The 17,401-nt window shown below is 37.6% G+C and overlaps 1 protein-coding gene across 1 annotated transcript; it reads left to right on the forward strand.

The window, feature by feature from the left end:
• The first annotated feature begins 5,349 nt into the window (after positions 1–5,349).
• On the forward strand, positions 5,350–13,105 carry LOC139722516 (proteasome subunit beta type-4-like). Its single transcript, XM_071633804.1, has 7 exons — positions 5,350–5,497; positions 7,174–7,380; positions 8,968–9,114; positions 9,535–9,616; positions 10,422–10,538; positions 11,851–11,939; positions 12,779–13,105. Exons 1-7 carry the CDS (start codon positions 5,379–5,381, stop codon positions 12,789–12,791), a joined length of 774 nt encoding a protein of 257 aa, XP_071489905.1. The 5' UTR covers positions 5,350–5,378; the 3' UTR covers positions 12,792–13,105.
• Positions 13,106–17,401: the final 4,296 nt, after the last annotated feature.

A 17,401-nucleotide genomic window follows, 5' to 3' on the forward strand; every position in this document is an offset into this window, starting at 1 on the left:
TTTGCTTAAAGTCCCTACTGGGATCGGGTTGGGGTTGAACACTAGTCTTTTTCAGAAATTAGGGACGCAATTTTCGCGCTTGCCCCGGGCGCCGTTTTCCCTAGATACGCCACTGCAACTGTGGAAGGCTACTATTTTATAATTGTCAGCAATGGAGAGTGCAATGTTGGTTGAAAGGAAAGGGGAACTCTTGCTCTTTCCATTGATACCTAATTATATTGACAAATGTCAATGCATGACTGAGCACATGAACTTTAAAGACAACAATAACAAATTGCGCTTTTTCCAAATTTGCGTGTTATTGTGAAGGTACAATACATGTCTCGCTGCATGGATGAGATCTATCAATGACAGTGGTCAATATTATCATCAGGCCAGCTTGCACGACTGCAGGTTCGTGTTTAGGCAGTAAGGCCCGAATTCACGAAGGTTATTTTTATTATTTAATAATCATTGAGAATAGTGATACGAGATATTGTATTTGTAATATTTGTTTTTGTTTTGTATCATAGGTTGATCTCATTGTGCAATGGTTAAGATGAATAAGATTGACCTTTTGTTGTTCTTTGCATTTTTTTTTCATTGCTACACTGTATTTTGTGAGTATTTTTAATGTATTCATGGCCCTTTGTTAACAATGTCTGTATAATTAAGCCTCCGGGTTGCGATAGATATTGATGAATAAAACACCTTCTCAATTCAACTTCAATTCAATTCAATTCAAAGGTGGTACAAATGAAACCATGGTTTAAACCATGAACAAAAACCATGGGACGCCAAGTGTCGCATGGAATATTTCGTTACGAAATCAGTCATTTCGTCGATGAAATGATTATTTTGTATCGAAATGACAACATTTTGTAACTAAATGAACATTTCGTCCACGAAATGATAATTTCGTTAACGAAACGGTCATTTTGTCGACGAAATGCCCAATTTCGTAACGAAATATTCCGTGCGACACTTGGCGCTCCATGGTTTTTGTCCATGGCTTAAACCATGGTTTCATTTGTACCACCTTCGTGAATTCGGACCTAAGGGTTTCTTCTAACCTTTTATGGTTGATAAATTTCAGCATGGTCACGTTGTTAAATACTTGGTCTTTCCCATAAAGGCTAAACCATTATCCATTTTTTTCTTCATAATTATTCAAGATATGGTTTGTCGCTGCAAACTATGTGTTCGCCTTTGTGGGAGCAAGGTGTTTGAAGCTCCTTGGTGGGAGTGACGATGTTATCAGACAGGTGGCCACGTTAAAGGTTATGAACCATAAAATGTTAGGATAAACCCTAAGCACAAACCCTAAACACAAACCTACATTCGTACAGACTGACCAATCTGGCCACTTTCATTTACAGATCTTACCCATGCAGTTTAAGACGTTCTTTGTTCCTTCACAATAACGCGCAAACTTGGAAAAAGTGAGATTTATAATTGTTGTCTTTAAAGTTCATGTGCTCAGTCAAGAATGGCAATTGTCGACATAAATAGGTATCAATGGAAAGACGAAGAGTTCCCCTTTCCTAACAAGCAACATTGCGTTCTCCATATCTGACAATTATGAAATAGTTGCCCTCCAACAGTGTACATGATAATACATTGTGCATATCGAATATGCATCTGCATTGTACACGTATAATATACATGTACATACAATGATACATTAGGCCTATTATATATGGGCCGCAAAATCGGGAGGGGGGGGGGGGGGTGGCGCCACCAGCACAGTTATAACGTACTTTTGTCTTTTGTTTGAGAAATACGATAGGTCTTTCAGAGTGCATTTAAGTCTGAAAGTTACGAAACAGAAGAAAAGAAAAGGTAGCCTTTCTTTGAACCTCATATGCACACAGCACACAAAGCGTCATGAACCACTAAAGTTGTTTCCCTTAGTGTGCGTATATGTCGTCGTTAATCATAATCGGAATATTTTCACTTTGCATAGATTTGATTCATGAATGTAATTATGAAAATTATGACGTCTTAATTTCGCAAAGAAAGGTCACATAAATCTCATTTGTTACTATGAATTGATACTACATTGTATTGTAATTGTTGCTGCCAAAACACATTCAAAGTAATCGCTACGTTGATCACAAACAGGACCATATGAAGCTCCGACCACACCTGCTTCGACACCTGCACAAACAGTTGCCATGGTTACATCTGCAGCACTCACTACTACACTCGCAACAACAACTGAACCTCCGCCTACATCCATAGTGCCATCTGGGAGCAGGAAACAGTTTGAGTCTACTCTATTTTATTTCATCCCCGACACCAACGGAGTCCAGTCTACCGGAGGGTGCCTCAAGGACCACGCCCACTTCTCTCTGCATACGGGGAACGTGATTGGCTGCTCCATGTTATGCGCTGGTGACAGAACCTGCCGTTCTTTCGCCATCAGAAATGGCGTCTGCGCCTTCTACACCATGACTGTCAGCGACATCCGTCACCGAGTTTCCGATGGCAGGGGAACTTGTGCTTTTTATCAGCGGATTGAGCTAAGAAATTGATGGCAGCTCTATGGCTTGACTGAGGTTGAAGTCGTTGTACAACCTCGTATGACACGTCTAAAATTAAAGTGCGCTTCAATAATGTCTTTAATTGCATTTGAAAAAAAAAGGAGTAAGCCTCTCCTCATGTCATGGTGGGAAATGTGCTTGGATCCGCAAGGGTGCATTTGAAGATGCATTTCCCGCATCTGCTCCAGTTGAAGAGTTTACATCAAACATAATACATTAACTTTTCGTTTCTAATTTTAGTACACGTATCTGTGCAACGACAATGTGATAACATTAGGATAAGTCAGTCTTTGATGTTCACTGGTATACATGTAATATAAAAAACTGGAATCCCCGATTATACTGTCTACCACGCGTCAGTGGTCAGTGGCATATTGGTTTAACAGGTATTATGTGAAATTCTACCCTGAAAACAAAAGACTTTCAATGATCCGATAACAAGTTCACCAACGTGTCAAATGCATGGATATGGATCAGCTGTGGATAGTTTTCCTCTATGGACCTATAGTATACATACATAAGCTATTTCTTCCACCTGTACACATTCAGTGCTCTTCAATTAGCCAGTTCCACTTTGCGCACGAGCAGAAAAATAAATCATTTGTGATTTCAGGCGTGCTCATTTTTAAATTCACTGAGAAGCATCTGTGTTAAAATGCAATCCTAAAACATGTCAACCTATTCAGAAGTAGACTATTTATTTAGAGACACCACTGTTATCAATTCTCTTCCCGAAGTGTACCATCAGACATAACTTGTATCAAAATCCGTACAGAAATTGCTGCATTTTTTTTCTCTCTCTCTTGATCACTGTTGTTGTAATTACAGGAAAATACCCTAGGACGAGTTTTTCTATTTACCGATAATCTACGATAGTCTTATTTGTATGCGAGGTAGTGGAATTCTTGTAATAAATTGTTGTATAGGAGTCTCTGTCCGTGCATGCATTAAAATCTGTGGATATGCTTCTTTCATGTGCTCTGAGTAATTTTCAAATTCTTTGTCTACATCGCAGCCGATTGTGATTGTTGTTGGTGGTGGTGTTGTTGTTGCTGTTGCTGTTGTTGCTGCTGCTGCTGCTACTGTTGTTAAGTCATACAGAAATGTACTGAGTTGCGCACAGACATCTGTAACATACTCACATGCATTACAATTTCCCTTACAGGACGGTTGCCAAGAATAAGCAGAAAGATGACTCTTTGGTAACCTATGATGCATTTCATCTGATTGAAGAAAAAAAATAACAACAGCAAACACCAAAAATTCAATCTGGATCTGGGATAATTGTATTACTGTACGCCTACAACGTACATCATTGGTCACAACGAACAAAAATAATAGTTTATCCAGTGTGTAATATATTTGCACTTTGGAAATAAAACTTAACAAGGTAATAATTTAAACACACATTTCATTTTTAATTGTAATAATGGAATGAAAATAGTACAGCTGCTATACAAAAATGCAAAACTTAAAATGGAAGTACAATATATTTTATATTCAAAGAAATTCTATGAATCTCTGGGTATATCTGAAACTGGCAAACCCGCCCATTACCATGAAATTCTCCCTAGCCATCCTTCCTAACCTTATTATATACATTTACCAATTCCATTATTGCTCAAAACACCTTAACCCCTCCACACCCACATGCACCCTCTCCAAATCCAATCCATTACCGCGCAAATATCTCTGATTCTACATTGTATATAAGGCCCATTCTCCCCCCCCCCTCTCTCTCTCTCCACTTCTCTCTCTCTCCCCTCCCTCTTCTCTCTCCTCTCTTTCTTTCTTTCTCTCTCTCCCTCTCTCGCTCTCACACATACGCACCCACACACTCACACACACACACACACACACACACACACACACACACACACACACACACACACACACACACACACACATTACAATGACATCACTGTGAATAAAGCATCAATGATAATGTGGTAGAAAATTTCACAGTACGACTAAAGCAATAATGATTATATTATGGGATCAATCATTATCAAATCATCTCTATTACTTTCCCGTGATTATACCATTTAATTTTTATCTTAATTATCATTTCACTACCATTACGCCCTATCGTTATGGTGATGATGATGATTATACTGATAATAGGCCTACATGTAAAGTAATGATAGTAGAAGATGATAAAGAAGAAGAATCATACACACTGAAAATAACAGTATTATCATTTTACTGCAATATCATCATTGTTGTTATCATCCTCATCCGCACCCTCATTATCATCACCTTCCTTTTACATCGTTTGTGCTTCCTTCAGCCTCATATCTTAGCAGCGGATTATTATTGGATAATCTTTTGTGATGCTGCCTACTAACAGTTGTCAATCAGTTGCAGAGTAGCAACATTGTCAAACTTTATTGTTTCAGTTAGATTGTTTTATTTCAGCTTAAAGTGAAGAGCTACTAGTAGGTGTATAATGCATACAGATTTTATATTATTTTAGATACACCACCAAGGCCAAAAAAATGGTCTTGTTCGACAGTGTTTCTGTTGACCACTGAGGTGTGCCCCCAGTGCCTCCCTTGTCATAACAGTAGCAACAGAACCAGCATGTTTCATGTATCCATTTTGTTATGCTGCATTTTTTCCTTTATTATGTGATTCTGTAATTCACTTGATTTTTTATTCTTTGCTGTAAATGGCATTTATTTTTTACTAATAAATACTGAATTAGAAAAAAAAAAAAAAAAAGAACCAGTGAGTTATGCTTCGGCAAAATCTCCTATCTTACCGTACCCTGCTAGTTGATCGTTGAGGGCAGCAATCAGAGTTGAAACAAGATTATTTATTGTAAACCGTACAGTTTTGTTGCAGCTAAACATGGATCTGATAGGGGAGAATGGCTCGAGTTTCTGGACTAATGGACCACGTCCCGGAGCTTTTTACGATCCTCCTGGAGGAATTAAGTGCACACCTTCTGGCCCAGCTAAACGTACTCTGTAAGGAACATTAACTCTCTTTGTAGTTACGAGTTCAAGTGATAACTGCATATGTACGCTACGCTCTTGATATGACTCTGCATATTTCTACATCATGTATTACGTCAAGTGAAGATGTGGTAACCGGTCACTTACACCAACTTGAAGTGCAAAGTCTGATTGTGCTGTGAATTATAATTAGCAGTTAGTGCGCCCAGCGGGCTTAAGTTAACGTTACATTAGGCGTTTTCACATCAGCCCGATAAAAATCCAAGCTCGAGATATTTTTCGCAGAAAATGGTCAGCAAAATAGCGCGCTATTTCAAAACATCGGGCTGATGTGAAAACGCCTAACAGGTTAGAATCTAACGTTAATGGTAATGACAATGTAGCTTTAGCAGGGTGCTACTAATGTTTACTCAAAGAGATTTTTCTCCTCCCCACCACTAGAGGGCGTACTCTACAATGGAGTCGGTGATTTCATGGGGGCCGCCATATACCACTTAACAATGGCGGACTTTGCGTACTAACTAAGTATCATTTCTACAGCGCGTATTACGCGAACTTCTGAACTTTTACGCGAGTACGCACTTGATTTTGGCAGCTCCTCAGTTCCTCGTTTGCTAGCGTGTTAGCACAAGGGGTGAGCCTACCGCCTCGTTGTCATCCAATGCTCCCCTTGTGCTCACAAAACAATGGTACAGGGCCAGGGCGTATGAAGACCCTGCACTCTAGCAGTCACTGGGGAAAATCTCTTTGTGTTTACTATACTACAATCCCAAGGCAAATGCAATGTGACTCATTCTCGGTTTACTATAAATTAGCGAGTAACAGTTAACTGGGCAAATATGATTATGAATGAAGCCTTCTTGCCTTTCCCACCAGCTACCAGCAAGCAGGTTTACCGTCTCTTAAATTCTAACTGTTAACATGTTAGTGTGGAAATTGACTAACTCGACTCATTATCTCAACCCAGCCAGGCCATTGGCTAGGTCTGCGGCCATGCCAGAGCATGACTTTTATGAGCAGAAAAGACTTCATTTGTAACATTAGAAAGCAATCATGCATGCAGTGTATCTACATGTACAGCCACACACGTGTAAAATTATGTGTGTCTTTACCATCCAGCCACACGTGTGTGTGGTTGTATCCATGACTCAAGTCGCTGGCTGGATACAGCCACATGCGTGTGATTGTGTGGCCTGCTGGATACAGCCACTTCAACACACAATGCAATGCAATATTGCAATGCCAATGTCATCATCCATAATGCTAGAAGTACTGTATCATGCACTGCTGTAGTGTTACGATAAAGATAACCTAATTTTCCTTACCATTTTAGACAAATTCATTTCCTTTAAATGGTTTCCCGTTCATTCTCATTGTCTTTTCTTAGAACTTTTTTTTTCACTTTTCCAGCTGTCTTGTCATAAACTGTTAAATGTTTATCTGTTTGACTGCAAGTCTTTTTTTTTTCTTTTTTTTTATAAAGAAAGCTTACTTCATTCCCAAAAGCCAGGCCCCTGATTGTTGACCAAACCATTCACAAGAAAATCTGATATCAGTGCAGAAACTAAACTTCAATGTGAAGACTAGACTAGTGTAGTTCTGAAAGCTGGCTGTCTGATTAATCCCCAGTATCCATGGTGAAAAAATAGTCATACACTACCTCTGTGTCTTTTGCGCCACTCCTGCAGGAACCCCATGGTAACAGGTACTTCTACTCTGGGATTGAAGTTCAATGGAGGAGTGATTATTGCTGCAGATATGTTGGGCTCATACGGCTCACTTGCTCGCTTCAGAAACATCTCCAGGGTGTCAAAGGTCAATGACAACACAGTCATATCTGGAGCTGGGGACTATGCCGATTTCCAGTTCCTGACAGAGATCTTGGAACAAAAGATGTAAGACTGATGCATCTGGATAATGAGTGATGAAGTCATGTGGCAGCAAAGTGCTGTATTAAAGACATTGTGCCCATGCCAGTATTTGAGTGCTGTACCAGTTGGTGAATTCAAATGTGTATGGAGGAAAATCATTGTAACTGATGAGATCGGTCTTTTCTGTTGTAGCTGTTGATGCTGACAATCTCTCTTGCTGTTTCATAAGTTTGCAGCATTTAGTGTAAGTGATATATAAAAAAAAATGGAAGTTTCAGGTAAACCACAGCTTTGCACACTAGAAGGATTGTTATTGGTGATGTCATGTTGTCATGGAAATGCACTCTGTGTTTCACAGTGTATTGTTGAGAAAATTGGTGCTTATATTACATGCCATTCTTTTTTTAAGGGAAATGTATAGTTTATACCGAAGGAACTGTGATTTAAAGGGGGTCATTTGTGATACCTTCCAATAACATCTAGTTTTACTACGCACATTCAAAACAAACCATGTATGTGTGATGCATACTTGTAACTATTTAAAAATCAGTTCATTTTGCATTTAACTACAATGAGATGTTCCTTTGACTATGAAGAAATTGTACCTCTACACCTTTGAAATTATAATCTTCGAGACCAGCAACAAAATAACATCAGATTCCAAGAACTGGCAAATAATCCCTTCAAATGTGGTTTGCAACAGTGAACAATATTCACACCAATATCGGTTTGTTCCACAGGACGTGGCAATTCATTGATTATGACACCCCAGCTGTCATACGTACAACGTTTGTATGATATAGATATCAATTTCACACCTACAGCACAAGGACGCCTGAACTACACCACCTTATACATCTTGTTTTGTGCACCTACGTGTACATGTACACTAATACCTGCTTCGTTACTGGCCTGATGGACTTTTTGAGCCCCGTTAAATCAGTCTTAAAAAATATACATGTAGATATAAATTTGTTTGTAATGTACTCAAATTCTAAACATACCAGGCAACAAGAAAGCTTGGCCATTTTGACCAGCTTAGCAAAACAAATGCTCTCAAATTTGATTCCATTCATGAAAGTGCAAATATACAATGTTGAGAATATGTGAAGTGAATATCTTGCTACACTTACCTTTCAGTGGAATATTTATAAACTCAATACACTAGTAAACCAATTAGTTTCACTGAATAGCTGTCATATTTAATTATTTCTACCTGTTGGCAGGCAGGTGAGTGCCTTGTCTAATTTTTGGAATATTGTTATACCAGGCAAATTAATTTACAGGACAATGCACATGTACAGTAAAAGTGGAAATTTTCATGGTGTTGAAATTATCACGCATTTTGCGCCACCAGAAACTAGCGCAAAAATAAAAGCATGTGAATATTTTTGCTTCCATACGGGTGTATGTTCCAGAACTTACTGTCTTGATTCTGCGGAATTAAAAACAAACATGTGAAACTCTTCTTACTGGGCTGAGCACGAAAATTTCCACTTTAACAGTACATGTTGTACACTGTCAAGCATTTCATGTTTTACAAAGCAACATGCTATGTGTATTTCATTATGAAATTAATAACATTTTCCCCTTACCCATCCCTCTCCACAGCATCGATGATGAATGTCTGAATGATGGACATAGCTTCACACCCAAGGCCTTGTTCTCGTGGCTTACCCGAGTCATGTACAACCGGAGAACAAACTTCAATCCCCTCTGGAATGCATTCGTTCTAGGTGGCTTCCACAATGGAGAAAGGTATGCATCTCCATTTATTCTGTTTCAATGTGTATCTCTTGGTCATTCATAAATAGGACACATTATGTATGTTTGAATTTACAGATTAATTGTAGGAATTGGTCCATATTTGAAATAAAATGTGATTCTTTTTCTGTAATTTGTCTGAGTTCCTTTCTATATTTTTATTGATAGATGCACAAAGTGTGAATCTGCAATCTTACGTTACAATCATTTGTAATTTTCGTATTCAAGTTTGCATCCATTGTCATGTTGTCAGTATGATGTGTTGCTCTCTTTTATACACAGCGAATACTCTCTTTTTTCATTCAAATATATCAGCAGAAAAAAAAGCCACATTTTAGTAGTTACACACATATAGCACATTCACATTTCTTGTGCATGATAAGCTGTAATACTTCTTTTGTTTCTTATTTCCAGTTTTCTGGGCTTTGTTGACAAGATTGGAGTGGCCTATGAATCCCCCCATGTAGCTAGTGGCTTTGGGGCATACGTAGCACTGGTGAGTATATTGAAAGAGAATCATTTGTTATTGAACATCACATAGCACTGTGATGCATCTCAGTTATAAATTTGTGTTAAGTGACATTGCCAGTTTTTCTTATAATTAGTTTATCATTGTGATATGAATGCTTGCAAAGTAGACAAATTTTGTATAAATAAAATGTAGGCTAAAAACAGTGTATTATTTACTGTGTTATTCATGATTCTTTTTTAGTTATTAAAACTGTTTGTGTGTGTTAAGAGGGCACTCTTTAATGTGAGAACCTTGTACATGGTTTGCATGTTAAGTTTTGAATAAAGGACAAATTTTTTTCAGCTCATGTTACAAATGCCATTTTTTTAATTGTCACCCGTCAGTCATGAATAAATTATACATTGCTCAGACATACACATATTAACAGTGGGATTCTATCTTTGGCCCAAATTGACAAGTAGTGTAAAGTTAGTCCATGAATTATGGAAATTTTGTCTGCATATTGAGGATGTTATCAGAGGAGACATCCAATAATGCATTTGCATTGACTCTCTTATGAATATTGTGTGCCTATCTTGTACTTGTTTTAATCCATAGACTAAATTTAAACCATGGATTTAATTTGAATTAGATTTGTTCATTTGTTCCTGAGTATTCAGCTCTTGAAGATAAATATGAGCGATCGATATCAGAGGGTTCATATTTGTTCTTCCCAATGAAGTTTTTGTCATACTGGGACTCACCCTTTGAATCACATAATTATAGACAGTCCTTGATGTCTCTCTTGAAATATCACTTTCAATCATTCAATATTCCTGCGTCCCCGCAGCCCATGTTGCGAGAAGCGTATGAGAAAAACAACAGCATGACAGAACAGGAGGCACGAGCAGTGATGGAGCGATGCCTCAAAGTTCTCTTCTACAGGGATGCAAGGTCCTTCAACAGGGTGAGTCATTACAGAAACCAGGGTCCCATTTCATAAAAGATGTTAGTAAGGTAGTAATTCTTGCGAGAATAGCAGCTTCCCGTAGCAACAGTCAATCAGGAAGCAGAATTCTTGTCATTACGAAGGCACTTGCCAGTGCAGCAAGAGTTGCTGTCATACCAACTTATTATGAAATGGAGCCCCGCAGAGTTGGATCATTCATTGTCAACAAAATTAAATACATGTACTGTAAGCAAAGAAATAGCAGGGCATTATCACTGTACCACCTGGTCCATAGCAGTAGTGTCTCCTTCGTGTGATAATAAACTTGTGTGAATATGGTATACTCTCGAAAGGTAGAAGCTGTACGATATTTGTTTTGCATTTTAAAAGGGACTGCAAGTGAATTTTATTCATAGAGATTATGACTCACTTTGTTGATATTGTGTGCAGTTTGAAATACATGTACTAGGCTATTGAAGTTTTTATTACCTCTGCCAAGGGAGGAGGTTATGTTTTCTTGGACATTTGTTTGTTTGTTTGTTTGTTTTAGGTTTGTCCGTGTGCAAAATAATTCAAAAAGTTGTGAATGGATTTAGATGAAACTTACAGGAAAGGTTGAGAATTACACAAGTAACAGATAAATAGATTTTGGTAGTGATCTGGTTATTGTGGATTTTGTGAAGTATTTTCGATATTCTAGCAGGTAGGGTGAATGAACTCTGGAGTTCAAGCTACGCATTTGTGAGGTTTCATACGCACACTAAAGTGCATCCTCTAGTTCCTGCTAAAGTGAGGCGTGCTGCGCAGCTGGAAGTTGATGACGTAACAAAAGGGTTCTATATTGGGAAATGGGGCGACTTTCAGGGCGCATACGTATGGGTGGAAATCAGTGATCTCTAATGGAAGACAAGATCAGTGGTGGAAATAAGCTGCATGGCTGAGGTCTGCACTCTCAGAGTGCCTCTCTAGTTTTGTTTGTCTTCCTAGGAAGAAATTATATTTGAAGACCTTGAACAGTTTCTGTGTGAAATCATTTATTATTAAGTCATACTCTCATGCATCATGTAGACAGTAAGGCACTGATTATATTCTATTCAGGAGTTCAAGTAGCCTTACTGAACCTTTGTCAGCCCCTTCTGGAATTCTAAGGTTAAAAGACCAATTTCAGCAGTTGGCAATCAGTGACCCCCACGTTGAATGAAATCATGAAAATGCAAGCCACAACTTGAAGAAAGATCATAGCAGTAGCTCCACACCATACTCTGTTCAAGCTTTCAGAGTTTCACATGCATTTTTGGCTTTCATATTGCCTTGTCTTTGCTTTCCTCAGTATGAAATTGCTGTCATCACAGAGAAGGGAGTGACAATAGACCCACCAGCATCCTCACAGACAAACTGGGATATAGCACCCATGGTAGAGTGAGTATCAGCTGCATTACATAGTGTTCTCTATTTGTAATTGAGCGTCATTGGGCTTTATCAAGTTTGAAAGTTATTGTCTCTTTTCAGAAGCCACACTTAGCTTTTATACTTTGATGTGTGTTCATTTTTCATTTGTATTATGTTTGTTGAGGGGCATTGGTAGTGCCAATTCTAACCTTTAAGGTCATCGATATTAATTGTGGAATAGTCAGAAATATTTTTGCACTTGTAGAATTATGAACTATGTTTAGGTATATATGGCTGCCAATTTGTTTCGTTTTGTTTTTGTTCTTATGGAGTGGTTTCAGAACTTGAGATCAAAACTGCAATATTTGCAATTTAGCTATCCATTTGGGAGAATTGACTTTTACAAAATTGTTGTATGATAGTATGCAGTACTCTAGTTGGAACAAATAAATAAAAATAGATAAATAAAAAAAAAAGAGAAAAGAAAAGAATTATTCCTTATTCAATAACATCCTTTGCATTGGCAAAAAGAAATAAGACTCATTAAGCTCCTTCAGAAAAGATTTATATTCATCAGAATTAATCTGGACCAATGTATAATCCTTCAAACAACATGCACAATCAAACTGCTGCAAATTGCATTACCATCACCAAATTACTTAGGAATGAATTCATCCACAGTGCCATGTGGTAAAAGCATAGTTGCTGTTCAGCTAAGCAATTCACTTTTATCATTGAGGATTTCTCATTCAGTTGCAGTTTTATATTATACTTTTTTTTCCCTTGATCTACATGTACATGTAAATCAGTGCATATATTTGGCCCTCAGCTCACATTTTTTTTTCTCTCTCTCTCTCTCTGTCCGCCAGGGGGTATGAATGACACTGTCAGGCTGTGGATGGCTTTCAAGTGGGTTTCTGCAAGCTAAAGCAGGTGGTATTTCATAGATAGTTGCTGTTTCCATAAAACCAAGTTTGTCTGTACCTGGCAAGATTTCGTGACCAGACCACTTGTACAGGTATATTGAAAAACAGAGCTTAATTGCGGTATATCTTTGTTGAGTAAGGTATGTGTTTGTCATACTTTTCTAATACATAAAATAAGTTACATTGTGTTTTATTGTATAATCATCAGTAAGCCAGTGCTTCAAGGTGAATGTTTGAGCAAGAAGGAAAAAAAAAGCCTTAATTTGGGAACACTTTGCTTTTAAAAATTCAGATATTTTTCAGTGGCTGCAGGATAAGGTCATGTTGCAGGTTTTCAATGAGAAATGTATTTACATGCGTCAATTTTAGATCAGATAACCCCTCTGACAGCATATCTGCACTAACCGTAGGCTAGTGATATTCTTAAACCAGATCGATTTAACAGACTGTAGCTTTACAAATATCCAGGATTTGTTTTCAACCTCTTTAAAATCATGTTCTCTTCTCAATGTTTATTGATTGTGATAAATAATAAATGTGCTCTGTATAGATACTGTTAAACCACATTACCAAATCCCAAAGTGACATGCTGCTGTATGTCATATTCATTGTTTGTTTTTGTTTTTTTGTAGCATAACAGCGAAATAGACAAACAATTTTGTACAATATGGAGGTGAAATTACGGTGTTGCATCTTTGGAAATACACAAATGTGAATTTATTACCATTGCCTATTATGTTTTCACTTGTATGAAAATCCAAGTGTAAATAGTATAGTGTCCCTGATTTCCAGAGTGCATTGGTTGTACACTGTAGGGCGATTAAAAACATTCCCTAGGGGATGCTAATAAAGCAAGCAAGCTTTCGTAAACTGATAGATATAATGGAAATTCATTTAAGACTTCATGTCTCCTTTGACATCAATGCATACTTTCTAAAGATGCAGTTCAGGTGTAAATAGTAGCGAGCATTTCATCTGTGACACTTATCTTATGATGCGGCTCTTAGGCAAAAAAAAAAAAAATAAATACAATTAAAATAAAAAAAAAATAGATAAATCAGCAGATATTGCTCTGCAAATGGGTGGAACAGCTATTCCTATTGTTTGACTGGGGAGGAGGCGCAGCAAAACCAGGAGTGTTGCATATCTAAAGATTGCTAATAGCGGTCTGCAGTATGACTAGCCCGTCCAGACGCTGTGTGACAGTAACTGGGCTGTGTATAGTCAAGTGTGACATGTGTTATCAAAGACTGGTGTTGTGTAGAGTGAACACAATGAACACAATTTTCTGGCATGTTTTGTGACAAATCACAATATGACTTCTTATGCAGGCTCTTACAGTTTCAAGAGTGTTGTATCAATGGTTGAGTTACAAGTTACAGGGAATATATTCTATGGACTTCAACAACACATGTTGCACCATAGATGCACATAGACTCTCAGAATTCCTAGAAACCAGACATTGATAAAGATGTCTTAAATTTACTGTAGCAACCTTGATGCAATGTACATGTATAACACTTTGTATTAAATTAAGAACATTGTCAATTGGGGTGTGTGAAGAGGACAAAGGAAAAAAAAAATGTACATCAATCCTCTTTTATGGCAGAGTTGTTAGCCTTGAGCCCTGTTTTATGAAGAGTTATAATTGATTATATTGTTGGTTTCTATGATAAGTCTATGGCAGCCTGTGTGGTAAGGAAATTTATAATTGATTATATCTTTTGATAAAACGGGGCCCAGATATGTCATGTTTGTATGAAATGTACCCTTGTATCTTATTGTCTTCAGTTTCATTGAGTAAAATCTCACAAGAAGTGTGAATTGGGCCTTCTGCAGGCATTGTTTATTCTGCTTCTCATGTGACTTACATGTAGTTTGTGAAAAATGTTTCAAGAAAAAAAAAAATATGAGAAGAGTGTTACGCATTGTAATTGCCAAAAGTTAGTTCTCTATATGAACATGTTGCTTCAGATCGCGTTTGTGTGATGCATGTATGTGTGTGTAACAAAATGGAAAGCTTAACAGAATAGACAATGACTACAGCTTCTACAATCCATCGATTCATCAATCTAGTTTATACACTCATCCACCAATAGATGCATAATTTATTCATCCATTCATTTATTTATCAACTCATCCATCCATACATCCATTCATCACTCAGTCCAGGGGCGAGTCTGCTTTCAACTGTAGGTACAGGTATAACTCAAAGTGCTTGATGGAAACTTAACGGACTGCCCAAAAAGACAGCAGACTGACCAGATAGGGCACGTCAATAATGCATGTACTGTATTTGAGTATGTACATGTCATGATGTCGAGATCACCGCGATGAAGTTCATTCCTTTTCTTCCCTGTAATGTTTTTGTAATGTTATCTTATGAAAAAAAAACAACAGTTTGCTTTCTGTGTTTAGGAGGTAGGTCATATCTTTAATTCCAGAATTTTGTCATCTCTACTGAACAGTCATTTGAATGTGAGCGTTCTATACAGGCTTTACTGTCTTTTTTCATTAAAATAAATTCATTATTGATTTCCTTGCTTTAGCTACTTTCCTGATTGATCAGCCTCTAAAGTGAGCATTAGAAATCACATTTAGGATAAAAAACAGTCATGGGTATGGTGATGTTACAGTTGATTAATTTTCTTGAAATTTAAAATGGGCGGAGAAGACAACAATAAAATGAAAACTGGATATTTAAATCACTATACAGCTCTCGGGATGAAGAGAAGGGGGCTTTGGCACTCTTGTCATTTGTCCAGTTGTGTGGACACCAAGTTTTTCTACTAGTATTAATCCACATGCTTAGCGATCTTTCAAAGAAAATAACCAAACTATTTGTCCAGATGACTCTGCTCTAGATATGACGTTTCATATCCATTCAGACAAGAAAACGAGTCTCCAATACAAACGAAAGAAAAATATTTCAGTTGTGGAGGGTCCTGTGGCACAAATTTATATACTGAGTATTCGCCGATCATTGGCTGTTTTGGCTTCTCGTATTTTTTTTTTCTTCACAAAGTACACTTGTTCTCTAGAAAGATTCCCTTACTCTCCTTGACACTAGCAGCAAAAGAAACATTAGTCACACATGTAAACTTTCAACATGTCATGCCCAGAAGGGTAAATACGCATTACAGAACTGAAAGTATACAAAATGTATAAAAGATAGAGTTACATTGGTAAGAGTTTGTTCAAGTTATTTGTATTTATTGATCATTGTTCTTCGTGAGGGTCTTGTTCTCCAAACTGTACAAACAGAAGTTGATAACAAAGGTAAGACTTCACAGTGGTCAACAGGAAAACCGAAATGGTACTCACATTATAACAACTACATGTACATGAAAGCTGTTGAATATATTACAGAAAGTGTCTTTGCAAAAATAGTTGTCCTTTCGGAGCACGGATGACAAAATAGAGATTAGATCTGATAGAGTTCATATCATATTTACAGACATATATATCACATAGGCAAGTAACAAAATATCTAAAATACGAATCTAAATGGAGTGATTAATTCATTATTCTTTGTCTAATGAACTGCTGGTTTGACGAAGTGTTCAAATTTCTTTGATCGCAGTTGAAGAATCGGATGGGATTTTATGTTAATTATCTCTTAATCTACCAATTTAAAGTGAAGATGCTTAAATCTCTACATATATGCGATGATACTCTGTATTAATATGCACTATTCGGAACAACTTTCTACTAGATTCACTGTACGATCACTGTAAAACTCAATCATTTTGATCTCACATAGAGCCGGAAAGACTTTACATACAAATTACAGTCTACCTCCGTCCTACAAGTTCATATATCGATACAGTATTACGTTCTACACAGTAATCTCTTTACACTGCACCACATCTGCGTAACATTAATCCTTGCTCTTACTAACATATACACCGCTGGTCGCAGCTTGCAGCCCGCCGACAACAATTTGTGGAGCGGATGCTGCGTTATGGGAAAAATAAGGGGTCATCCCACTAGACCGACACCCACGAGTCATACAGCCCACGAGTTCGACATTGAAAAGGGGTCCATGAGTCATACAGCTCACGAGTCATACAGCCCATGAGTTCGACACTAGGTAAAAACAGCCCACGAGTTCGGCAGATACAACACGGGGCTTAATGTGTCGGTCTCTTGGGCCTTGTTAACTTTTGGTGTCTGTATGACTTGTGAGCTGTATGACTCGTGGGTGTCGATCTCGTGACGTGCACCCGGAAAAAAATGACACATTCTATACAACCAACAGTAGGTGGTAAATCCCACATCACGAGAATTTTGTACCAAGGACACCTTACATGATTGTTCTTTTCGTTTTGATAAACAAATACTGTACAAGTACCTTGGATAGCAATAACGGAGTATTGAAGACACGTAGATGGATATACCAATAGATGGAACTTAGAACGGCCTCCTGATGCGTAGACAAAATAAATCCCCCACAATGCGTACATATACAACGAATATATATGTCGTACATACACAGAAGCAACGGGAAAATTTAGAAGGCAATTGTAAGATTAGGAAAGTGAAAATGCAGAGGAAATTTATCAA

Source organism: Diadema antillarum, unplaced genomic scaffold, assembly GCF_040938485.1.
Source record: "Diadema antillarum isolate AM-2024a unplaced genomic scaffold, OU_Dant_1.0 scf00000167, whole genome shotgun sequence".
Lineage (NCBI taxonomy): Eukaryota > Metazoa > Echinodermata > Echinoidea > Diadematoida > Diadematidae > Diadema > Diadema antillarum.